Source organism: Cricetulus griseus, chromosome 2, assembly GCF_003668045.3.
Source record: "Cricetulus griseus strain 17A/GY chromosome 2, alternate assembly CriGri-PICRH-1.0, whole genome shotgun sequence".
Lineage (NCBI taxonomy): Eukaryota > Metazoa > Chordata > Mammalia > Rodentia > Cricetidae > Cricetulus > Cricetulus griseus.
The window spans coordinates 358,522,806-358,549,207 of record NC_048595.1 but is presented as its reverse complement, the minus strand read 5'-3'; the positions used below and the strand labels follow the sequence as shown (position 1 = coordinate 358,549,207).

Below are 26,402 nucleotides of genomic sequence, written 5' to 3'. Positions count from 1 at the left end.
GCACAATTGAACAGTGCTTTAGAATATCAATTGATGAGAGTTGTTCCTGTTGCTTCTCAAGTGGCAAACCCCACAGTACCATTCTGGGAGGTCTTAATGCATTTCATCCTTCATTTGATAAACTAAACATCAGCTTGGTTGGTGGCAGGCCTAGAACTACTTCACTGAACTGCCCTCCGTATTTACAAAGCATCCCAGCTAGGGTTGGTTGTTAGCCATGAAGAGCATCCCAGTTCTCCTCTTGGAGTGTGATGCCCTGCTGATGAGCCTTCCATCTTCCCCGTGTCTAGAAAACGCATCAGAGCGCACTGCAGGTGCAGCAAAAGGCCGAGGCCATGCTGCAGGCCAACCACTACGACATGGACATGATCCGAGACTGTGCAGAGAAGGTCGCCTCACACTGGCAGCAGCTCATGCTCAAGATGGAAGATCGCCTCAAACTTGTCAACGCCTCTGTCGCCTTCTACAAGACTTCAGAGCAGGTTGGGAGAGAGGGTCTGCTCCTAGAGTCCTGGTGACTGACTGTGCTGGACTTTAGGGACAGCTGCACCACCACTGACATAGCCACCCCTAGTGAGTCAGTCAGGTCTGAGTGAAGCAGGGAAGACATGCACCGAAGTTAAAATTACATCGCTACTTCGGCTGTCGTTGAAGAACAGCAAGTTGACAAAGTAGCTGAGAAAACATAGCTTTTCTCTATTGATAAAAAACATCAGGGAAATGGGAAACTCATCTCTGGCTTTGTATTCTAAAATCCCTCCCTGCTGGCCTTGAGTAAGACAAAGCCCATGGCGGCCTATAGCATTCTTGGTCTTTCCCCCTTCTTTGGCTTCCCTCGAGCCCAGGTGACAGTGTTCTCAGCTGTGCTGGCTAGATGTGAGGTGATTTCTGAGCCCCGAACTTTATTCCCTCAGGTCTGCAGTGTCCTGGAGAGCCTGGAGCAGGAGTACAAAAGAGAAGAGGACTGGTGTGGTGGAGCTGACAAGCTAGGCCCAAATTCTGAAACTGACCACGTCACCCCCATGATTAGCAAGCACCTGGAACAAAAGGAAGCCTTCCTGAAGGTATGGGGCTGGGTCTGTTGGGTATTGGTGTCACACTGATTGCCTGTTGAGGGCCACAGGGTCCCCTGACCATCAATTTAGAAGTGATTCTTGTAGGTTGCTGGTACAAACATATAATCTGTACCTTTCAAGAGAGGCCCTGCACACAATTGGCTCTGACTCTTGCCTTGTGTGGAAAGTGACTGGGGTGATATTTTCATGAAACTCACACTGTCTTACTAGTTTCATGGTGACTGAATTAGAAATCTGTGAATAACTATTGGCTAGGAGTTACAATGCCATATAACAGTTTATTTTGGTGAGATTTCCCTGAGGCAAAGTTATAGCTAACTGGAAGCCCCATGGATTCTGCAGACAGAAAGTGACTGGCTGGTTGACATGGTGAAGCACAATAGCCATAGCTTAACTAATCGTTATTTGGACATTCACCCTCTTTAGGCCTGTAGACTGCATCTCAGAAGATGCAGAAACACTAAGTGGGGTGGACTCTAGTGCCTGTGGCTGAGAGTGGGTGCTAGCATCAGGAAGCAACCTCTGAGCCAGTTAGTCCTGTTCAGACAGACTGTTTTCTTCTTAGAAGGTTAAATGCAGGCACTCTCGGGAGTGCTCCCTCATGTTTTTATGTGCATCCAGTTGGCTCACACAAAAGTCACAACCATGCCTTGAAATGGTTAAATTTTTTTTAAAGTGGTCAGATGTTTAGAAACACTGGCCATGTGGATGCATGCATCCACACTGGACTTTTAACCAAGTTCTGAACACCTCTTATTGCTTGCATCTGGGCCCATCAGAAACATTGCAGTTTACTTGTCTTTGTCACTTTATACAGGTTCAGTTTTTCTCAGTGCTTCAGTGTTCTGACTCTCCTGCCCCGAGACACCATTTCCTGTTACCTTTAATGATCTATTCCGGGTCTAAAGGTCATCTACTGTTTAGTCTGGAAAACTGAATTGTGACTCCTTGCGTTAGGGACCTTGTAGAGGGCACGGGGATTTTGTTGTGAAGTAAGTTGGAATGGGAACACTATTGTAGCTTCCAGGCATTAATTGTACCTGCGTCAAACAAGGCTTTGGAGTCTCCTCTCAGCTGGCTTTTGTTGTTGGTTTACTAATACCAACTGCCATTAGGTGCTTTCGTGTGCAAATTTGCCTGTCTTGCTCCAGAATCCACACAGTAGGAATTGAATACCACTTAGTTCATATATTTTAGCCATTTGGGTGAGAAAGGGCCTGTGCGTCTGTGGATTTTCCTGCTAATCAGTCCTCACACTGAGGATCTACTGTCCACTGATGACAACATTTAGAGATTTCCTAGTACATCAGAAGTTGCCAGTCACCCACCACCACCACAACACAATAACCAACCTCCCATCACAGCCAGGCGTTGGTGGTGCACACCTTTAATCCCAGCACTCAGGAGGCAGAGGCAGGCAGATCTCTGTGAATTTGAGACCAGCCTGGTCGACAGAGAAAGTACCAGGACAGGCTCCAAAGCTACAGAGAAACCCTGTCTCAAAAAACAAAAACAAACAAACAAAATAACCAACCTCCCCAGGGCTTGGGGTTTTCACACTAACAACTGATGGGTGCGTCTGGCCACTCAGGTTCCTTTACATATAGTTTATGACAGTCTCATCTCCAAGATAGGGGCAGAGAGCCTGAAAGTGCTTACTATTGGTCTGACCTTTACAGAAATGTAGGTCCAGTATAGCTGGGCCATGTGCTACTCTGTCCCATTAGTCTGCAGTCAAGGCGAACTGGGGATACCTTGACCTCAGGCCTGGCTGGAAAGGGCTCCACTTCTTTTGACCATAGGTCAGTGGCTCCCTCCAGTGTCCTGCCACACGGCCTATGCACTGAGCAGTTGTCATATGATCTGACCTCACAAGATCAAGGAGTCTGAAAGAGGTCCCCCACACACACACACTTATTCTTTCTAATTTTAAATAGAATCTAATCTCTTCATTTTGTAAACCGTAAGTTGACCGAAAAGCTGTTAGGTTAAAGACTTCTGATATAGTAATTCTGATATTGCCATCTCCATATACTCAAAAAAATACGTATTTGCATGAGTCACATTACCAAGAATTTGTCCACCATTGTTTCCTAGGCTTGCACACTGGCCAGAAGGAATGCAGACGTCTTCCTGAAATACCTGCACAGAAACAGCGTGAGCATGCCGGGGATGGTGACGCACATCAAAGCCCCAGAGCAGCAAGTAAAAAGTGAGTATGTTGCCACTCTGCCTCCCTGTAGCTTGTCCTCAGTGTCCTGTTCATGATAATGACAGCCTCATTAGCTGTCAGCTCAATAATAGGATACGAAGAAATATGTAGGCCTGCAGTACACTAAGTAAGCTAAGTACAAAACAGAGAATATGGCATTCAGGTTGATAGTTACTGGTAATATATGTGGGTGAAGGTATGGTCAAAATGCAAACTATATTTATTTATGTGCAAAGTAGTTTTAAAAGCTAAGTCAGAATCATGTACCAGTATTGTGGCTGTAAAGTACTTTCCACTGTTGTAAACCTAAGACAGGCTTAATTAATAAAAACAAACTGCAAAGTGTTATATAGTTTAATACCATTTGAATATAATGCACCCTTTTTTAAATTAATTTACTTGTAAATGGATGCAAAAAGGTCTAGGGAGATTTATACCAAAGTGTAATTGATAGGGCTGGTATATATAGGGTGTTATTAGATGAAGCATGAGCTGTAGAGTAAGTAGCTGCCTTACCAATTTCACACAGCTGAAACTGAGCAAACAGTGTAACATTGGCTCTATTGTCCTATAGTAATGGAGACTGTGGACCTCTGGAAATATTTTGTTTCTCTACTTGGTGGGAAAGGTTTATGCACCTCTTAGAATGAGGGCAAGAAGATACGGACGCCCGTGACGTACAGGTGGGCTGCCAGTATAACCTTCCAAGGTCAATCCAGAAGTCAGACAAATGGTCTCTCTGGAACAGGAGCCACCCTGGATCCCTGAGGGCAGTTAACACTGTGCTTAGCTGCTGCTTAGAAAAATTATTATTAGTCAGTCAGGGCTGGAAACGAGAGCAGAGGTATTTCTTCATGCATGAATTGCCATTTGCACTCAGTGCTTGTGTGGAAGTTCTAGCTTAACATTTCAGTGGACTTAAAAATTTCAAAATAGCTGGGTGTGGTGGAAGCACACATATTTAATCACAGCACTGCCTCAGGAGACAGAGGTAGAGGGATCTCTGAGTTCGAGGCCAGCCTGGTCTATAGGAGTGAGTTCCAGCACAGCCAGTGCTGTTACACAGATAAACCCATCTAAAACAAAAAAAAAAAAAATTCAGAAATTGAGATGAATATATTTCCTGTGCTTTCAATAATTGGAAATAAAGCCTATGGGGCCCTGCTCCTTTGCTGAGCCATTGGCTACTGATAGATCAGGGAAAGGGGCAGTCATTGCCTTCATTAATGTGCCCACTGATTTGAGCCCACAGGCCCCAGTGGATAGATCCAAACCCATGGTCATATGATGGCCCCAGTTGATTGAGCAAGTGACTAAATAAATTGAATGACTTTGCCAACCTGATTGAGGTTTTCAGTGGAGTAGGACATGGCAGTGTGGCCGCTGAGCTGACACACAAGTGAAACTCTGTAGTCCTTTCTCATAAGGTACACAGCCTACTAGGAAGGCTGTGGAAGACTTACTGCTTTTCAGATCTCCTAATATAACAAAATTATATTACAGGTATCATGGATTTGACAGGGAACTTCTGTCTTAGCACTTCTTTTCTAAAGCTTTTTCTTTGTTTTATTACCAACTAGAGTAAATTTTTCTTACTGTAAAAATGTTTAAAGGTGATGTCCTTTATGTTTCTATTGCTATGAAGAGACACCATGACCACAGCAACTCTTACGATGTAAAAACATTTAACTGTAGTGACTCACTTACAGTTCAGAAATTTAATCCCTTACCAGCATGGCAGGAAGCATGGCAGCATGCAGGCAGACATGGTACTGTAGAAAAAACTAAGGGTTCCACAGCAGGAAGAGAAAGAGACACTGGGTCTGGCTCAAGCTTTTGAAACCTCAAAGCCCACCCCCAGTGACACACTTCCCCCAACAGGGCCACATGTCCTAACCCCTTCAAATAATGTCACTCCCTATGAGCCTATAGGGACCATTTTCATTCAGACCACCACAGATGCTCAAATGTATGTAAATTGCATAATCTCCTTGCTTCTTATAGTCCTTATTAGGCCATTTTCGTGTCCTGTCACATGAGAATGAGGAACCTGCTTCAGGTGCTGACTGAGAGCTCAGACAGGAACAGTCATTTCTTAGCATAGTCTGTCTTGCTGTGACATGAATGTAAACATCTAAATGAAAACAAGTAGGATTCTCCAGGCGTTTCAACAAGAGCAAGCACCAACATCTTCTTCTTTTCCATCTCAGATATCTTGAATGAACTCTTCCAGCGGGAAAACAGGGTATTGCATTATTGGACCATGAGAAAAAGGCGGCTGGACCAGTGTCAGCAGTATGTGGTTTTTGAAAGGAGTGCCAAACAGGTCAGTGCATACCAGGCTACCCAAACTAACACAGGAGTTCTCAATATGTCAATGCTCCATCCATGCTCACACAGGAGTGCTCAGTGGGTCAGTGCTCTATCCATGCTCATGCAGGGGTGCCCAGTGGGTCAGTGCTCCATGCATGCTCACACAGAAGTGCTCAGTGGGCCAGTGTTCTACCCATGCTCACACAAGAGTGCTCAGTGGGTAAGTGCTCCATCCATGCTCACACAGAAGTGCTCAGTGGGTCAGTGTTCCACCCATGCTCACATAGTACTCAGTGGGTCTGTGCTCCACCCATGCTCACATAGTGCTCAGTGGGTCTGTGCTCCACCCATGCTCACATAGTGCTCAGTGGGTCTGTGCTCCACCCATGCTCATTCCCTAGACTGGCAGATTTTTGTTCCAGAAGCCCTCTTTAACACTAAGTTATGATGGCAGAAACAAACATGTCTTTTAATTAGTCTGCTATAAAAATAAACCTCCAAGGCCTTATGAAAGTGTGGTGCCCTGTTTGTTTCACACTATACAAGTGTGCTGTTTGGTTTTCCTGAACTGCCTTTATCTCACACTTAACAACTACCAAGTTCAAGTCATCAACATGATTATCGTTTAAGAAGCTTCGTTGAGTTCTGGTTAAGTGGTTATAGCAACACAGCAGGTGCTTTCCTTGTCGTAGTGCTGTATTTATATATTGAAGAAAAGGTCAATTTTCAGGTAAATTGAGGTAAAACTAGGTAAGAAAGAAACAGGACAGAATTTCTAATAATTCAAAATAATCAAAAAGGGTTTGGCTTGAGTTTGGCTGAGGTAGAGACATGAAGGGGGCTGTTTTCTCTTTCTGAGGGCACTGGGACTAAGGGCTTCTAAGGAGTCTGTCCGTCATAGAAGATCATTTTAAAGTAAATCTATTCACTTATGACTTAAGCACTAAAATTCATTTCTGTTCTCTTTGGCCTTAGCACCAGCAGAGAAATGCTGGATTAATTCCATTCCCTAGGCTTGGGTTGGACATCCTCTGTGTAAATGAAGTGACTACCCCCACTTCCCATTCCATGGACTGCTCCCTGTGGTCAGTCAGTGTTGACCTCCGGCCTGACTAAGACTCCAGTGTGAGCTGTTTGTTAAAGCCACGCACAACACCCACCTCCTGACACAAAACATTCAGCCAGTTCTTGCTAGCCAAGGAGAAATGAAACTTCAGCTTAGGTTTTCCACATAGGGTACAGATTTTGTTCTGGTTGATACGTCAGTTTCAAAGGACAGCCATGTGCGGAACTGCTCAGCTACATACAGATCCCGGACCTCAGATCTGATTCTCTGTTGACCTTGCCCTCATCTGTGATCAGATCCGCACAATGGCAGGCTGTGGTGTTTGCTAACATTGCATTGCATTTCCCTAACATACTTTTAAAGGTGTTCCACCATGCTTCCTGAGATGGGGGTGACTTTGTTCCTAACTAGGCACTGCTCCACACCCTCTCCCCCATCTTATCTCTCAGTTTAAAGACAAGGTACACTAAGCCACAGAGAGGCACAGCTGCGGATCCTGCTCCTGGTGTTGCAGATGGGGAATGCGGGCCTGCCGTCCTTCGGAGCTCTGCTCCGTGTGTAATCATGGCGCCCTGATGGACCTCCACTGCTCACTGCAAATCAGGATCTCTCAGACTTCGCAGTTTTCACTGTGGCACTTGAAGATTACTAAGTAGATGCCACTGTTCTTAATGGCAGTGTGGAGAGGTGACGTGGCCTCTGTAGTGCCGCCTCTGGGCTTGTCATTCCCTGGCCCTTCCTGGTTCCACCTCCAGGGCCTGTCTCTCTTATCTCCACCACTGAAGCTGCCTCTCGGGACTGAGTTCACACTGCTCTTGCTTCTTCCTCTCCTCTTATCTGTCCCTGTGTCTCCCAACCCTGACCTCTGTTTGCCACTCCCAGGTGTCTAAGTCCCTGGTACCTCTTCAGCGTCTCTCCTTTGGCCTCACCAGAAGCTCTGCACTCCCGAGTCCCTGTGTCTGGGCCTCAACTCTGATTGTCCTCAGTTAGGAGTGACGAGGTGTGTCTCTGATCCCTGCCTTTCCTTTGTCGTCCTTGTCTCCCACCTTTGTTTCTTAGTCTAGGATGCTGTCCTCCCCACTCTACCCTCTCCATCCCAGCAGAACCTCTGCCATTTCTCCCAGTCTCTGTTACTTCCTTTTCTATCCAGCAAAACCTCTCCCTTTTCTCCCAGTCTCCGTTCCTTCCTTTTCTATCCAGCAAAACCTCTAACCCTTCTCTCCTAGTCTCCGTGCCATCCTTTGCTATACAGTAGCCATATTTGCTTCTGCAAAGAACTCCAAGCTCTGCCTGTGACCTCCGTGGGCTGGCCTGCTCTCCACAGCCTCTGCTCTGGCCTCTTGCTTTCTCTCCCTGTGGCAGGCTGAGCTGGCCTCCGATCACACATGTGCCATCCCTTGTTGCTCCTTGGCCCCGGACTTACCTGAGACTCCACCTCCCGTGGCCTCCTTCTGACAAGGTCCTCCTCTCATCCCGGCTGCCATCTGTGACTTGCTTTTCATCTGTCTCATTTGCAGTCTGTAAGGTAGCGGGGGCAGGCATCCAGTTCCTGGTTCCTCATGGAATCTGGCTGCAGGCTGTGGTTCAGGCCACTGTTATTCCTCAGGATATCTGCCTCCACAGTATGTACTTGGAAACCCTATTCAGTGGAGTGGAGAAGTCAGGGACGCTGAGCAAACTGACTGATGTGACCTTCATTTGTATCACTGTTACCAGTGTTTCAGAGATAGAGTGACCATCTGTAAGTATGGGGAAGCAAATGTCCAGCTGATAGCTGAAGGACCCCATGGCTTGATTTCCTTTCTTCTTTTGATATAAAAATTCCACAGATGGGACTTGGGGTGGTGGCTTTGGAGGTAAAGTTCTTGGGACTAAATTTGAACCCCAGAACCAACATGAAGAAAAACAAAATTCAAGCTTTGGTGGTTAGACTTACAATCACAGCACCGAGGGAGGCAGAGACAGGCTTATCTCTAGGGCTTTGTGGCCAGCCTAGCCTACTTGATTCATCCCAAGCCAGTGAGAGAAACTGTCTCCAAAAAATAAAAGGGAGGGAAGGAAGGAAGGAAGGAAGGAAGGAAGGAGATGGCTCCTGAGTGATGACAGCGCACGCGCGCGCGCGCGCACACACACACACACACACACACACACACACACACACACATTGCCACTGATGCAGTGATGTATCTGAAAGAGACAGCAAAGTGGGTGTGCCAATAGCAACAGCAACATATTAGAATGGATGGCTTCAGGGTTCTAGGGCAAACAGACACACCGCTTTTTAAAACCCTGGTGTTCCTTAGCTCAGCCTATTTAGACGTGTATGTTCAAACAAGTCTAATTTCATTTTAAGTGTTGGCACCCAAACCTTGCTTCAGGTGTGTCATTACACTAGAAAGGTGAAGTCATGTTCTCCTGGCTGCTCCCCAGTGTGGAGCTTATGTGCAATGGGTCCTATGCAGGACACCCCCAAACACAAGTGAACTAGGCACCAGTCTGGGTATTCAGGTGGACAAGTAGTCTGGGAAGGAAACAGGGGGCCTGGGAAGGCTTACCTGCTTCTGTTTTGACTTGAAACACTGTGGCATTAGAAAACTGTGGTTCGTGTGTCCAGAGGATTGGTATGGCAAGGTTTTTAGACCATCCTTCACACACCTCTGGTTATAGGTTCTCTGACTGTCCTGTCATTAGGCCTGTAGGTTCATGATCAAGAACTGTCGCTGCATCAGAATTCTTTTCCCCTGCCCTGCTCTTTAACCCTGGAGCTACCATGCTCCTATCAACAATGTGTCTGTATGAGGGGTTGTTAATTCACACCAGCCTTGGCCTACAGGGCAAGGCCTGCTGAAATGCCTGCTTCCCTTAACCATGTTTGCATTCCTCTCCTCCAGGCGTTAGAGTGGATCCATGACAATGGGGAGTTCTACCTCTCCACACATACCTCGACGGGGTCCAGCATCCAGCACACCCAGGAGCTGCTGAAGGAGCATGAGGAGTTCCAGATAACTGCCAAGGTAAACCTGCGTGGAAGTGGGCTTCTGCTCTGCTGGACTTCTCATGCTCTCCAAGCATAACGTAGAAGGCACACTGCAGGAAAAGGTGCTTGTCAGAGGCATCACTAAGAAAGGCCTGTGACGCTGGAGACATGGCTGCCAAGTGGGGTGCCCATCAGCGGAGGTGGTATGATGTTCTTCCCCAGGGGGAGACAGAGTGTCTCCATTTGTTTACCAGTGCCTGTGTTCACCTGATTTCCATGACAACCTCCATCTCTCCTGGCTTTTGCATTGATTGTCCTTTGTATTATTTCTTGGTTGTCTTCCTCTCATTTGCTTTTTGAGTTACCTTATCAAGTCTTGCTGTTTTCCTCAAACACTGGGGGGTGTGGGAGGGTTGTCTTTCTTCTGTATTCTGCATCTTGTCCTTCCTCATCACCAGTTCCTGGAAAGTGTCACAGTGGCATTGCTCACCACACTCCATTCCCAACATGACCATGTTTACAGCTGACAAAGCTGATGTCAGGCTTGGTTCCTGGTTGTTCATGTGTTTGTGACACTAGAGGCACTGCCACTTTTCTCTTAAAAAGAGAATTGGATAGTTATTTCAGAGAGATTAGACACATCTTGGTGTCCCATGCACTATAAGCAAATACACACATTGGCACAAATCATTCCCAAAAGCAGGCATCCCAGGAGCTGGTTCTAGTATTTATCGCAGGATGGGTTTGAACTGCTTAGATTTAGTTCCCTTCTTTATGATTTTCCTGTTGTTGTTTTTTTTTTTTTTTCAGAGTTTGTTTTTAGATAACATTTATTTGTGTTAGGCTGTACATGCTAGAAATCCATGTAGAGGTTGAGGACAACTTGTGGGAGTTGGTTCTCCTTCGACCATGTGAATCCTGAAGTTCCAACTCAGATTTCTAGCTGACAACAAGTGCCCTCAGTGAACCCCCTTGCTGGATCTCCAGGGGTTGGTTGGTTTTGGTGTGTGTGTGTGTGTGTGTGTGTGTGTGTGTGTGTGTGTGTGTGTGTGTGTGTGCACTCTGAAATATTTTTCAAAATACATTTTAATAGTAGATTTGAGTTTTTAGAAGATGCTGGCAGTTATTTCAGATAAGGAGTGAAAAATAAATGACCAACCTGAATAACATATTTTTGTTTAAAAAACAAACATAAAAGTGTTCCTGTAAAGGAACAAGAATAATTTTCTTGGGGGGGGGGCATGAAGGAGAGGGGGGGAGGGAGGAAGGAAGGAAGGAAAGAAAGAAAGAAAGAAAGAAAGAAAGAAAGAAAGAAAGAAAGAAAGAAAGAAAGAGCGAGCAAGCTGGGTGTGATGATGCATGCCTTTAACCCTAGAACCTGGGTGGCAGAGACAGATGGTTCTCTTTGAGTTTGAGACTAGCCTGGTCTACATAAATAAGTTCCAGGTCAGCAAGGGCTACATAGAGAGACTCTGTCTCCAAAAACAAAACAACATATAGAATAACTATCTTTTGTTACCCCCAAGCTTTGAAAACATAAGGACTTTTTTCAATCAATTGGTGTCACAACAGCTACTTTGTATTTTGCCCGTGTTTTTGCTTCTGTAACATTTCGGCTCCTCCTCCCGGCCTCTCTTTCCTGTTTCCCAGCCGTTTGTGAGCACGCTATAACCCTGGTGGTGTTTAACATGCTCTGGGGCTAGAGAGCTGGTTTCCTAGTGCACTGAGGGGAATGCTGAATGAACACTGGGGAGGGTGGACTCAAGCAGGGTGGAAATGCTCACTTCAAAGATTCTAAGAACACCCAGAGAGCAGACTGATCTGTCGTCTAAAGTGAGGACCTTGGCTTTCCCTTCCTCTGGATACAGCACATTCAGCCATGTAATTCTCATTTTGTTAGAACAGAATACAAACTCATCAATACAGTGAGTGTTACAATTCTGTATTTGTTTCTCCCATGATCCTCTGATTGGAAGGGTTTTAAGGAAGTGCCTGATGTTGCAGCCAGAGGTAGATCAAAAACCAGCTATTTTCCACTGCTGCTCTGCTTCCCGGTCATGTGTTTGTCTCCACAGCCTGTTCACAGCCCTGGGACTGCACTGCTGTTGACTTCAGTGATGGGTCCACCTTGTTCACCAGGGGAACATGTGTGGGAGGTTTCCCATTATTGCTAAACCTTCCTTTCTGTTGAGTTGGGTATGGCTATTGGAAGTATAAAACAGTAGTATGCATATCTTTCTTTATCCCTGTGTTTTGTAAGATCTATAATTGTAGGAACCATCTGAGCACACTGTTTCCCAAATCTATAGAGCTAGTACTTTTGTTAAACATTATGTTAGGTAAGAACAGCAGGTCCACAGAGAATGGTCCTTGCTGTCTTCTTAGCTGTATGTTGATACTGGTGTGGGCTAGATCTGAGTCAGAGGCTCCTTGGTTTGTCTGGATGTAGTCAGGTTTTCCCTTGCTTGCACCCATCACCCTGTCTTAGTGTCTCTGAAGAAATCCTGTTTCTCACATCCCATATCAAATCCTCGGCTCTCATAGGACAGTGTCCCATCTGTTACCATAATTAGAATTAGAGCATGTTAGATGTTAAAGCCGTAAAGCCAGGGAAAATTTCCACACCTCTGTCTTACTAAGACTTCTTGACTTGGTCCCTTTGTCATGCTTAGTGCAGCCGTTTCTCCAAGGTCTGTGTAGGCACCTTCTGTGTCGGGTTCCCAGCCTTCATTTTGGAGTAGATTTCTATGTTCATGCCAGGCTACTGTGATTAGGCTCTGCAAGGGTGAGGTCTGAGGGGGCATTCAGAACAGCCTGCTTTGCAGTCTTTGCACACAGTGAGGTTTGAACCCCACCACCTTGCTAAACCACTTGGAATCTTGCAGTCAACTCCTGATGTTTCCCTGGGTCCCCATCAGTAGTATCCCTAGTGCCAGAGGCCATGCTCTGTGAGTGAGCATCTATGAGCACAGGCTGTGCACTCTTCTGGGTCTCATCACCCAAAAACATGATGAGTAGAGCCACCATTGTTGTAATTTAAGAAAAGCAGTTTGAGAGAAAAGATACCATGTGACAGGGTTCAAGCAGAGAGTTTTTTATTAGGGAAAGAGAGCCTAGAAAAGGGAAAGGAGAGGGGGAGACCAGCCTCTGGAGACAGGAGAAGCAAGAGAGAGGAAAGAGGGAAACAGAGAGGAGAGAAAGAAGGAGAGGGGAATGGGAGTGGGCAGGGCCCTTGGGGCTGTTAGCAAGGTGGTCTTTAATATTAGAGAAGAGATGTGAACGACATTCTTTGAAGATGTCTAGGGAAATGTCTTCTAGGCAGAAGCCACCAGTACACAGAGCCAGAGGAGTACCTGGGCCAGGTAATGTGGGAACTAGACACTCACGCCCAGGTCTTGCTGTGACATCACAGCTGACTTCGCAGCTAGGGAGGTTGCCCAGAGAATTCTGGCTCAAAACTTTCATTTTACAAACTAAGGTAGTTTAGGATGGGGGTTGAAATCTGACTTTGTTTTCAGTGATTTTCGGTTGGTTTTCTGAATATTTGTTATAAAGGTTTTCCAGATAAAGTTTAACTGAGCAAGGCTGGAGAGATGGCTCTGTGGTTAAGAGCACTGGCTGCTCTTCTCGTGGACACAGGTTCTGTTCCCAGCACCCACATGATCGCTCATAGCTGTCTGTAACTCCAGTTTCAGGGAAGCTGATGCCCCTGCACACAGGTGGTCATAAATGTACATGCAAGCAAAACATCCATGTACATAAAATAAAAGTAGATAAAACTTGTTTTATTTTTGAAGTTTAGCTGAGAAAAGCATGTTCCCTGAAATAATAACTTGCTTCCTCAAAAATGTCAGATCACAGAGTAAATCTGGTAGTGACTATCAGGGAAATGGTCGTGATGCTAAAGGTGTGTTGAGAAATGAGAGCTAGCTGAAGTCCATGCTGATGTGTATAACCTTTTCTGTATGGGAAGCCCTAACTGTAAGGAAAGTATGTAAATTTGATTGACTTGGTACTTCTCTGTGTACGCATGAAGTGAAACAGCCTTTGCTCTATAAACGGAGCTGCGTCTCTGAAGAGAGTTTTTGCTCTTGGTGAGTTTTCCTTCTGATCTCCAGAGGTGTGCTGCTCATGGCTGCTCTGGGCTGTTCATGTTGCCTGGTTGTCCCTGCAGATCTGGAGGTCCAAGTGGATGCCCAGAAAAAGCATGTGCAAAGCAAGGAGCTGCTTACACAACACACATGTATGTGGTACTCAAAGAAAAAGAGTAAAACTAGAGAATCTCCTCCATGGGTCTCCATTCATTCATTCATTCATTCATTCATTCACTCACCATTTTGCAGATTCTTACAGACCAGAGGAGACCCTTGACAGATAGGCCCAGTTCTAAGTTTGAGCTCATAGGAACACCACTCACTTCGGAAGAGCCAGGGGACGATTGCCAGTCCAGTCTCTGGGAGGCAGGCTGGCCTTCGGTGCAGACAGGGTGTCACTTCCCCCATGCTTTGGGTTTCTGGCAGCCCAGTTCATGTGCTTCATAGCACTTTCCTGTTGTTTTTGCAGCAAACCAAAGAGAGAGTGAAGCTATTGATACAGCTGGCCGATGGCTTCTGTGAAAAAGGGCATGCCCATGCAGCAGAAATTAAAAAATGTGTGACCGCGGTGGATAAGAGGTACAGAGATTTCTCTCTGCGCATGGAGAAGTACCGGACCTCTTTGGAGAAAGCCCTGGGGATTTCTTCAGATTCCAACAAATCGGTGAATTTGCTTTGTACACACTGGACAAGTGGTGATCTAGGTCCCCTGCCATCTCTGCTGCTCTCGTTAACCAGCCTCATTGACTCTTATTCCACAGAGCAAAAGCCTTCAATTGGACATCATCCCTGCCAGCATCCCTGGGTCAGAGGTCAAGCTTCGGGATGCTGCTCACGAACTCAATGAAGAGAAACGGAAATCTGCCCGCAGGAAAGAGTAAGCCAGCCTTGCCTGTGACAGTGAAGGGAATGCCAGTCAGCCTGCCTACAGGCTGCTGGGGTAGCTCGGCAGTCAAGTGTTTGAGACCTCACTTGGCTTTTCAAGTGTTTGAGACCTCACTTGGCTTTTCAATCAACTTCTCTGTGTGCTGACCTCTTATCACATGGTTCAGTGTCTTCTTGTCCTGTTTTCTCTGTGCCTTCCTTTCCTAGCTTGACAAATTGCTTGCCAACAGTAATAGGGGAAACTAACAAACTCAGATATAGATATTCAAAAAGTTTGTAAACTGTGCTCACTTGCTAAAGATCTCCTCTACCCCCACCCGGTTCCCACTCTGGTATTTTTGTTGCCCAGTGACATTTGGCAACATGAGGAGAGAGATTTGATTATCATTCAGTGGGAACAGGGAGGGAGGAGTGTGTCTGAAATCCAGTGTGTATGGACCTAGGCACTACCAGTCCAACCCATAGCCCTCAATAGATCTGAGCAGCCTGAATGTTGCCATGGGAGCACTGGGGAAGTGTTTTCAAGTATCTTGGAGTTAGTAGATGGCTGACATTCTCTCTGTTCTCTACTTACCTCTCTCAAGCCATGAGTTTAGGTACAATGCACTCCATTTTATTTCATAAATCCCCATAAAAATAGATTAAAATAAAGAGTACTAAATATATGACTTAACTGAGCTGAACACATCTCTGTTCATTTCAAGGTTCATAATGGCTGAACTGATTCAGACGGAAAAGGCTTATGTGAGAGACCTTCGAGAGTGCATGGATGTAAGTCTTCCGCTTGTTCATCTGGATGGAGTTTAAGTTCCCTATTCTATTATCCGATGCTGGCTATGGGGGTGGGGACAGTATATGATCCATGGTCCCAGTGTTCTGTGGTGTTCCAGGAGTGCCTTGGCTCACTGCAGAGATGATACAGCACTAATCCTCTCATTCACTTGTCACATGATAGCTTGGCTGGCATTCTCTTTGTTGAGAATAGCGGCTTCAGAGAAATGTGCCTAGCAGTTATGGTGCCTGATACTCGGTCACACCCCGAGTGTTTGTTGTACCTTGTGACAGAGATTCATTCCAAATTTGAAGCTGGGAATAAGCTAAAAGCTATAGTAAATCAAACCCAATTAAACTCCTTCTTTTATAAAAAAGAAAAGAAAAAAAAGAAAAAAAGGCTATAGTAAATCTTCCCAAGTGTTAACGGCAACTAAGAAAAGACACGTTTTTCATGTTTATGTAAAGAGTCCACTCTTACATACACTGCATTTCTTCGTAAGCTCTCAGTCCCTGTTTATAGGCTGTAGGAATGGCTGCTTCTGGAAAGTTTGCTGAGGTTTTATTTGTTTGTTTGTTTGGTTGGTTTTTTAATCCCTTTGCTTCCTTCCTGGCCAGACCTACCTGTGGGAAATGACCAGCGGGGTGGAGGAGATCCCTCCAGGTATTGTCAACAAAGAGCTCATCATCTTTGGGAACATGCAGGAAATCTACGAGTTTCACAACAAGTGAGTGGTTTTCGCTCTGGGGAGTGGTTTATTAAAATCCCCACACTGTGATGACAACTCCATTATGAGAAAAGATTTACAGCTCAATTTAGCAGAGTTCAATGATTTTGTTGGAATTTGGCTAGAGCCAGTCAGCTGTGTATATTTAAATCTCTTCTACTTTGAAATACGGTGTGTGGTGTTTTTCATTGTGTTCACATTACTGTAGTGTAGACCAGAAGGTATGCCTCCTGTGGAACCAAAGCACATGTCTGTTGGCCAGCTTCTCCCCATGCCTCCTCCTGACTCTCCCAGCCCCTACTTACCAATGTTTACACTGGATTCCTTGTATTTGACCTTGTTGGGTTCTGGGTATAAGTGAGATCATAAATATTTTCTTTCCAGCTACCCAACACTATTGTCTTCCCAGAGGAGGTTGCTAGTTTGAAGTTGACGGTACAAGGGATTTGAGGAACACACTGTCTCTTTGCAAGTTACAGTTACTTACCCTAGCCAAGAGCTACAAGCTTTGTTAAACCTTAAAATGGAGAGGACACAGAACTTTCCCATTCATGTCCTATCAACTAGTACAGTGTTGTCAGCACCTTCATAACAATACTCTTTCTGTCCTCTACAGCATCTTCCTAAAGGAGCTGGAGAAGTACGAGCAGCTGCCAGAGGATGTGGGCCACTGCTTTGTCACCTGGGTAAGGGGCCTCCACTACCTGTTTCCTCTTGCATGGTGGAAGTGAACAGGAGGGCACTGCTCATTTCTTCTCAGTTGCTGTCTTCTGCTGATTCCTCTGGACCTAGAAAAATGCACCTTACCTCAGAGTGATCCTTCCTCGGGGCCCACAGGATTCTGTCTCATTGATCATACTGATGGCTTGAACTAGAACATTAAGCAGGCCAAGCCTCTGCTTGATGCTGGGGTGTGTCTTGGATAAGGGGCCAGTGCAGCTCAAGGAAGAGGCTCTTGCCCAGGCGATGCCTCTTAGTGCAGTAGCTTTGACACAGTTTCTCCTGTTGAATGAAGCTCACGTTCCCTTAGTCCAGAGGACTTACCTCCCACATCAGAGGTTTTTATGTTGTGACTTGTGGTTGGGAGAAGATGTCTAAATAAAATGTTCTTATTGTTTTCTCTCGTCTTTCCTTTTCTTTTCTTTTCTTTTTTTGCTATAGGCAGACAAGTTTCAGATGTATGTCACGTACTGCAAAAATAAGCCTGATTCTACTCAGCTGATTCTAGAACATGCAGGGTCCTACTTTGATGTAAGTAGCAGAGTACTGAAGGAGACTGTCCAAACAGTACAGACAAAACACAGCGGCACTCGGAATTCTTACCATGTTGCTGGGATGATACTTTATTTCCATCTCTCATATTTACAATTTGGTTTTTTTTTTATGTTTTTATTACATTGTATTTGTGTGTGCATGTGTGTGCGAGTCACGCACATGCGCATGCCTGTGTATACATATGTACATGTGCATGCACACGTGCTCACATGTAAGTAGCTCAGAGGACAGCTTGCAGGAGTTGGTTCTCTCCTTCCACTTTGTGGCTGACATGTAGCAGGTGCCTTTTCCCACTGAGTCATCTCACCAGCCCCTATTCTGGGATAGTCTTACATCTGCTTCTACATAGAATGCTTCCACTGTAAGTATTAGAAGTCATATGCCTATAAGACATTTGAGTCTTAACATAGACATACTTGTGGTCATTAATTTTATATTCACAATATGAACTTACAATCGCACGCAGTTCCCAGAGTGACCTACCAGTAACGTCGTAGAGATTTGACTTACAGGTCAAGTAGATGTCCATCGATTGTATGCTTGAAGAGGCTTGGGATGGGTCTTCTCCTTTTCAAAGATAGTGAAGAGAAGTTGTTTGTGTAAAGGGGGTAGGACACAATATTACTAAATGTACTTTGAGTTTCAGAACTCGTCAATTATGTGGCAGATTGTGCCTGGCAGAGGGTACTACTGAGTACTGTGTGCCCTTGGTGCACAAGGCCAGGGAATGTGGGATAGTCTTTCACAGGGAAGTCTGACCTTTGCTTTTTTCTGTTTCTGATGGGACCTGCCTTTGAATGGCCCTGTTACAGCTGCTGTGCTTGGGGAGAGTTAAGTGTATAGTGATGTGTTGTCCAGCCTAATGCTGTCTTTTCTTTCTGATATTTCACATGCCCCTACAGCTTCAAGATTAGAGGACACTCGGTACCCAAGCAACATGTAGGCTGAAGTATAGAAAGCCTAAGCAACATGTGCATAGCCAGAACTTTAAAACAAAACAAAACAAACAACAACAACAAACCCTGTTGGGCTAAGAAGATGGCTCACAGGAAAAGATGGCTACAAGATGGAAGGAGAAAACCAACCCCCACCAGTTGTTCTCTGGCCTCCACACAGGGGTCATGGCATGTTTTTGGCCCTCAGATAGATAAATAACATTAAAGAATAAAGGAAATTATACCTGTCTGACAGATACACACCTTTGGTGTCACTGCAGGATTACTTTGACTTTTTTGTTTGTTTGTTTCAAAGATTTATTTATTTATTTATTATCTGTGCAGTGTTCTGTCTGCATGTATCCCTACAGACCAGAAGAGGGCACCAGATGGTTGTGAGCCACCTTGTGATTTCTGGGAACTGAACTCAGGACCTCTGGAAGAGCAGCCAGTGCTCTTATCCTCTGAGCCATCTCTCCAGCCTGGTTACTTTGACTTTTAAAGACGTTTTTGGTTATAATGTCCTCCATTCTTTGGGTATCTTGTGCCCTTCAATTATCCTTTTCCCCAACAACAAGCATTACAGAACACCTGTCATGAGCTTTACCAGTAACTGGTGAGCATTCCTGCCTTCCTGTGAGGAATCTCAACACAGCCTCAGATTTGTAAGCACTGTTATTGCAAGATACACAGTAGAAAAGTACACGCTAGACATAGTGTGGACCAGGACTCTGCCTCCCCTTTCTGCTTGGTGGCCTGCCACCCTCCCTTGCAGAGGAAATCCATAGACCTGGAGAAGTGTGTGCTTATTATTTCAGCAGGATCAAACACTTGTCATGGATTTGGATCAAGCACTTGTCACTGATGTGGTATTGTCGCCATTTTTAATTGTATGTCCCTATGAAGGCTTTCCCCCTTTTGCTTTATTTAAATATAGGAGATACAGCAGCGGCACGGGTTAGCCAATTCCATCTCCTCCTATCTGATTAAACCTGTTCAGCGAATAACAAAGTATCAGCTCCTTTTAAAGGTATGTATGAAGCCTCTTCAGTCTGCAGAGTCTCTTACGTTACACATCACTGTTTCAACATCTGTTCTCTGTGTGTATGTGTATGTGTATGACATCTGTTCTCTGTGTATATGTGTATGTGTGTGACTCTATTCTCTGTGTATATGTGCATGTGTATGACATCTGTTCTCCGTGTGTATGTACATGTATATGTATATGTATATGTATATGTATATGTATATGTGGTTTTCTTTACTGGCATTCTTGACCTATCTAGTTTCTTATTGAAGCAGTTACATAAGCTCATATTCCCTGTTGTGCCCCAGAGGCATGGTTGGCACTTGTCTATAACATAAAATGGCCTTTGACTGAGAAATAACCTGTCAGCTCTCAGCCCTTCTGTATCCATGGACCCCAGCACTGACAGTGGCCCAGGCACTGCACACCGCATCCTGTAGATGTTTAGCCTGCAGCAGTGCTGACCAGAAGGTGTGGAGACGAGCTGCCCAGGGTCAGAGAATGCCCAGGAGCATTGCTGATACCTGCCAGCTTTGAGCCCAGGCCCAGCTGATGCCTGGGTTTTCCATTGACTCCACAGCACCCCTCCCTCTTGCTGCTCCCCATGACTGCTACCGTTTTACATGTTTTACAGAACATGCTCACACAGATCCCAAAGGCTTCTGCAATCCTGGCCTTTGTTTTTGTTATAAATAAGTTTACCTGAAATCACCCTTACAAAATTTTAGTTATGATTAGTTTCACCAATATAAAGGTGAACAAACATCACAGATGCATCATGTCATTAATGCATATTTTCTCACTGCATAAGAGTTATTACAACTTTTGTCCGGCAAAAGTATTAGCTTCCTTTGCTGGTGAAACATATGAAACTTTAGCATGGAGACTGTCCACAAACCTGTGTCACCTGCTGTCTGGGGTACCACAGGAGACTGAAGCTAAGGGTGCCTAAAGTTCTTTCTGGGAGAACTGTAAAGAGTGGCTGCATTCTTTTATACAAGTGATACTATTATGGGACATTTCTATTGAAAAAACTCCCACACCCCACCCCAGCCCCAACACATACAATACAATACAGTGCCAGGGATCAAACCCAGAGCCTCACACATGGTAGGTGAGTGCTCTGTCAACTAGCCACACTCCTCTCCCTCCCCTGTGTACTTCAATATTTGAAATCTCACCCAGTGACTTGGTGAGCATCACTGCAGAAATTTGTAGCTGCTGTGAGCATGATGTCAGCCAGAGACTGAGTTTAATTTCTTTACATCCAGGTAATTTGCCCATTGCATCCTAATTCTATAAAAGTGCTTTGTCTATAAGTATCTCCTAGTGCCCACAGAATTAAAGGTTTTGTTCTTAGGCCATGTTTCCACAAAGATCACGCTTCCATTTCTAAATCCTTCCTCATTTTCCCAAGAAGTTCTCCTAAGTGGGGAAGGCTGTCTGTCCATCTGCACAAGCAGGAGTTGAAGCACACTGTGCTCTTAAGGTAGTTTCTGCAGAGTTCCTCAGAAGCATGAACATCTGACCACAAATGAAGGCACCTGTCAGGGAATGAGTTCCTCTAGACAGAGGTTCTCAACCTTCCTAACACTATGACCCTTTACTACACTTCCTCAGAGTGTGATGACCCCAACCGTAAAATTATTTTTTCTGCTATTTCATAATTGTAATTTTGCTACTGTTATGAATCATAAAGTAAATACTTTTGGAGATAGAGTTTTGCCAAAGTGTTCGGCCCACAGGTTAAGAACCACTGCTGTAGCTTACTGCTGACCACCCTGCTATGTCGCTCTTATACATCGCATACACAAGACTGTTGTCACTGTGACTAATTTTAGTACTGGTACCCCATGAAGGAATACCTCAGACCCATCAGGGTATGAGCTTGCTTTCCCTGCTGTCCTCCCCACGTGGCAACTGATGGTCTTCCAAGTAGTCCGGAAGTGGAATTACACACATAGATCCTTCCAAGAGGCAGGGCTCATCTGCTGGAACCTCCCTAAGTACCCTGCACAGAGATGGGTTGTCTGTGGTGTGCTGCTGTTCTGATGCAGGATCAAGGGAGACATTGACATTGTGGGGTTGTGTGGTCAGCAGGGCAGGTGGACTCTGGCATGGCAGTCAGTTGTCCCCAGTCGCTGATTATTCCTTACAAACTCGTAACATTGTATTTTCTCATTTTGGAGATGTGGTGGTTCACCAGTATGCCAACTTTATCTTGAATTGTGACTGGATCTGTCTTCCTCTATTATCCTCGTTCAAGTAGAACAAACCCTGTTGCCTGTTGAGCAATTAAAATTCACTTTTTAATAAAAAAAAATCACCCAGTTGGCTAGTTTATTTCCTGAGCACTCTGAGTTTTCATGGATTTCTGATATCTGCTGAGATGTTGCCACAGAGTGAGCATTTTTTGCAATCCTTTACTAGTTAATGGTGTTGATCTTCCTCAGGAGCTGCTCACATGCTGTGAGGAAGGAAAGGGGGAGATAAAAGATGGCCTGGAGGTGATGCTCAGTGTGCCAAAGCGAGCCAATGATGCCATGCACCTCAGCATGCTGGAAGGTAACAGGATGTGCCAAGTCCTTAATGTACAGCGGCATCATCTCCACGGATGCTGTGTGAAAATGAATTCTCTTCTTTCTTGACTTGATGAAAACAGCCATACATACCATTCTACATTCCAGTAGTGCTTTGCGTCACCTACCTCTTATCTAATACTACCTGGCTTTCCTGCTAATGGAGGTGTAAATGATGATCAGAGATACTGAGACCCAGGGTTATAGAAGGTCTTCTTACTTCCCCATTTGCATATCCATTGCTAGGTGTTTACCCAAAGCAGATGTCTGGTGAAGCAAGTGAATTTAGTGTATAATGAGGTGAACAGAAATTAGACAAATGCATCCAACAGGTATTATAGCAATTCCAGTTTGCACAAACACTTCTGTTTAATAGCTCTGCTTCTGCATAATCGAAGTTAGCATTGCAAAGGGCTTGTCCCAAATGCGTGTGCTAGTTTGTGCCATGTTATTGGTAGCATCGAGAAATGTATTAATTAGAACACAAGTGCCACTATGCAGTAGAAACTCAGAGGTCAAGCAACACTGATGTGTCTTCCTCTGATGTAAGATATCTCTGACTGAAAAGCTGTTCTTCATGATGCCATCAAAGGGAGGGACTGTACTCTGGCCTATCCTACTTTTCCCAGTAAGCTGCAGGACCACATTGACATATGCCACCTCACAGGAAGCAGGGGGGCTTGTGGGCAGGGAACCCCTGCCAGCTGTATGCATTCTCACTTTCCGGGAGTTGGGTGCCTAGCTCTTCCTAGCTAGTAAAGGGACTGTCGAGTGAAGAACTTACGGTGGCCCTGGCGGGAGTGTCTGCTCTGAAGAAGAGACAGAAGTGGAGGAAGTGAGCAGCTTCTGCCTGGGGTGCTGCTTTGCTAAGTCCTGATGGCCACATCTGTGATGAAAGAGTAGCCAGAAGGCCACCATGTGGCCAGGTCCAGGCTGATTCGTGTGCACAATATTCTAGATGTAGATAGAAGATGGGCTAGTATCATTGTCTCCACCTGACTAGGACCTGAACAGGGGGACATTGAGGCTGAAGAGACAAAGAATCAGGCTGGAATGTGGGCAATGGGGGGAGAGTCACTCTGGTCACAGCAGAGGTTGTGAGTGAGGGACAAGGAGTTGGGACCAGACCTCCATGATGTAAGCCAGCAGAAAGGAATGGAAAGTAAAGAATAAAGCTATGAGGATCCCCTGAAATTTTTGATCTTGGAAGATACAGACAAAGTAGTATTCTAGGAGGAGTTGCCTTCTGTTGGGAGGGCTCCCCTCCTCATTCCTCCCCCCCCCCCCATGAAAAGCATGCACCAGGGAGTGGGATTGGAAGCTGAGCAAGGGCAGATTACAAGTCACATAGTGAGGACGCTTCCTTCTGAGTCATGCTTGCTTTCCCTCTGAACTGACTTGCCTGCTTTTGTTTCGTGTTATAGGGTTTGATGAAAACATTGAGTCTCAGGGAGAACTCATCCTGCAGGAATCCTTCCAAGTGTGGGACCCCAAAACCTTAATTCGGAAGGGCCGAGAACGGCATCTTTTCCTCTTTGAGATGTCCTTAGTGTTCAGTAAAGAAGTGAAAGACTCCAGTGGGAGAAGCAAGTACCTCTACAAAAGCAAGTTGTTTGTAAGTATAGACTTGTGAATTGTGAAGCTTCTATCTTGTTCAGATATGGTGTCTACAGCCTGAGTCCACTAGAGGGCATGCTGGTATTCTGTGGACTTGGGGCTTCTGTTCCTGAGGCCCATAGCTTCTACCTGTGGGGTGAGGAAACATTGTAGGAGTAGATGAAGTCCTGTGTTGTCAGGGTGCCCAAGTAAGCCCTCATAACATTTTAATTATTTTTTAATCCATAAATATCAAAATGTATGCAGGCAGCCTTAATGGGTGGGCTCACTACAGATTCACAATAATGAAGATTTGATTTCTTTTTCTGTTAGAAGTTAATTTATGAAAAGTAAATGAATGAATAAATTTGAAATTTTTATATTAGCAAAACATCATTATTAGAGAAAAAATAGATGATCAAAAATAATGTTTGAAAGATCCGCCAACTCTATCCATGTGGAGACCTTTGGAGTGTTCTCATAATATATTTTGGTTCCTGTCCCATGTCAGTGTGTTTCTGGGGAAAGGACCTGCCTGAAACCCCAGTGCTACTATTCCATACTAGCCAGCCCACGGCTGTGCACAACTGAATGCCTGCTCCCTGGAAGTCTCAAGCCAGGACAAACTCTGGTCCCCTGCACATAGGCTTTTCTCAAGGCCACTGCTCAGAGGGCTGGCAGCACAGAATTGCTGGATGGAGGGAATGAGATGAGGTGAAGGTGTGCTTACCATCTAGAAAGGAACAAGAGTGCCATTGAGTCACCTCTATGTCAGATCTCCTTAAACCTTTTTAGACATCTGACATTTGTATGACTTAGTGTTACAAGTTTTAGTGATATCTGTAGATCAGGCAAACTCCCAGAAGAATAGAGATTTCTGAGTTCGGAAACTGTCTTAATAATAACCTGGAATCTGCAAATTCCTACTAATGGGTTTCATTGCAATGTCTTTGGCTGGTACCCTGGTGATGATTGTCATCTGGATCTCTCTGTGGCCTTAACATCAGTTAGGTCATACTCCATCTGGAAATTAGAAAATACAGTCTTGTCGGGTAATGATTTTACTGCTGGTTTTAATCTGCCCTTGGAGGCACGCGTGTGTGTTTTAGAAATTGATACATCTTAGCTTAATTTATATTTTACAAATTAAGATTCCTGCAGAGGCTGCCTTTGGAGCCCCAGCTTGTGAGTCACTTCCGTTGCTGGAGGGAGAGATCGGGTAGAGGCCATCATAGGGGAGGAGGCCGAGTTCTGTGTGTCCCCAGATGGGATTTTGTCTCTTGGAATTACAGTGCATGATGACATGCTAAAAGTTAATGTGACAGATGAAATCCAAAGATTTTAGCCCTCCGTCAAGGTGTGCCACTGGTCAGAGTGGATCAGGGGAGCCGTTTGAACTAGGAAAAGCCCATGCTTGTTTCTAAGCTTGGGCTACTTCTTCAGTGCATTCTGCTTATTAAGCTCCATAGCAGTCTCCAGAAGAGCTCAAAGGCATCAAAGGCAAAACCCATCAGGGTGATCTGATGGCAGCTTTCCTCCTGCCAGCTAAGGCAGTGGTTCTCAACTTTCCCAATGCGTTCCTCCTGTTGTGGTGACCCTCAACCAAAAAAATTATTTTCATAGCTGCAATTTTGCTACTGTTACAAATCATAATGTAAGTTTGTGTTTTCCGGTAACCTTAGGTGACCCCTGAGAAAGGGTCATTCCACTCCTGGGGGTGGGGGTCACAACCACAGGTTGAGAACCACCAAACAAAGTAGCTATCAGCAACCAAAGATATCTTTTTCTATGTCCTAATCCTACAGAAATTGTACTGTTGTCTAATAATCTAATTGTTTTTTATCCAGACCTCAGAATTGGGTGTCACAGAACATGTTGAAGGAGACCCTTGCAAATTCGCACTGTGGGTGGGGAGGACACCAACATCAGACAATAAAATTGTCCTTAAGGTAGGTTAATTTAGAGCTGAGGTTTGCTATGTGTACATTTATTGTAATGATATGTGCTGGGTTTTTATTTTTTGTTTTGTTTTGTTGTTGTTGTTGAAAAGCACAGATTCCATGTTATTTTATTTGACTTTTTTTCACTCTAATCGGATTGGTGAAACACACACACACACACACAGAGACACACACACACATTGAGTTGTGTTTGCTTTTCTATGAGAAGTCCTTTGGAAACTGGGAAAGTTGGGGAGTAGGGGAGACCTGCATGAGGTGGGCACAGGTGGCGGAAGGGACACTACTTCCTGATGGTTCTCCCACCTGCACAGGCATCCAGTATCGAGAACAAGCAGGACTGGATAAAGCACATCCGCGAAGTGATCCAGGAGAGGACTGTGCACCTGAGGGGAGCCCTGAAGGAGCCCATCCACATCCCCAAAACTGCACCAGCAGCAAGGCAGAAGGGGAGGAGGTGAGTGGGTGCCAGTGTCGGGAGAGTATTCACCTGCTGGGGAGGGAACAGGGGCATCACCACTGTTTGTCTTAAACACTTAGAGCATGTGTGGTTTAGATGAACTGCTTTGTCAGGACAAGAGACTCTGCTGGCTGAAAACAAACAAAGGCCCTATACAGATAGATCCCTCTTCTTGTCCCATCTGACCCACGACATGGAAACATTTGTTTGTTCATTTCTCAAATGGAAATGAACCTGGGTTGGGGAGTTCACTATGTTGAGAATTCAGTGAGAAGATATGTTAGGCACTTACCATATTGCCAAGCCAAAAGCCATGGTCAACACAGGATGGCATGGGGCTGCAGAGATGGCTCAGTGGTTAAGATCACTGACTGCTCTTGCCAAGGCCCTGGTTTCTGTCCCCAGGTATTCACATGGTGGCTTCCAACCATCTGTAACTCCAGCTCCTGG

The 26,402-nt window shown here is 45.1% G+C and overlaps 1 protein-coding gene across 6 annotated transcripts in view; it reads left to right on the top strand.

Moving 5' to 3' along the window:
• Trio (trio Rho guanine nucleotide exchange factor) overlaps positions 1 to 26,402 on the top strand; it is a 285,845-nt gene that overhangs the window by 174,170 nt on the left and 85,273 nt on the right. For all 6 annotated transcript variants that reach the window (XM_027400059.1, XM_027400058.1, XM_027400060.2 and 3 more), the window contains exons 17-32: positions 291 to 482; positions 915 to 1,064; positions 3,174 to 3,288; positions 5,499 to 5,614; positions 9,559 to 9,681; positions 14,208 to 14,402; positions 14,500 to 14,615; positions 15,328 to 15,394; positions 16,013 to 16,122; positions 16,739 to 16,808; positions 17,284 to 17,373; positions 19,270 to 19,362; positions 21,813 to 21,924; positions 23,363 to 23,553; positions 25,382 to 25,483; positions 25,807 to 25,949. In XM_027400059.1, the coding sequence (XP_027255860.1) occupies positions 291 to 482; positions 915 to 1,064; positions 3,174 to 3,288; positions 5,499 to 5,614; positions 9,559 to 9,681; positions 14,208 to 14,402; positions 14,500 to 14,615; positions 15,328 to 15,394; positions 16,013 to 16,122; positions 16,739 to 16,808; positions 17,284 to 17,373; positions 19,270 to 19,362; positions 21,813 to 21,924; positions 23,363 to 23,553; positions 25,382 to 25,483; positions 25,807 to 25,949 (1,985 nt within the window). The remainder of the gene's footprint in view (positions 1 to 290; positions 483 to 914; positions 1,065 to 3,173; positions 3,289 to 5,498; positions 5,615 to 9,558; positions 9,682 to 14,207; positions 14,403 to 14,499; positions 14,616 to 15,327; positions 15,395 to 16,012; positions 16,123 to 16,738; positions 16,809 to 17,283; positions 17,374 to 19,269; positions 19,363 to 21,812; positions 21,925 to 23,362; positions 23,554 to 25,381; positions 25,484 to 25,806; positions 25,950 to 26,402) is intronic.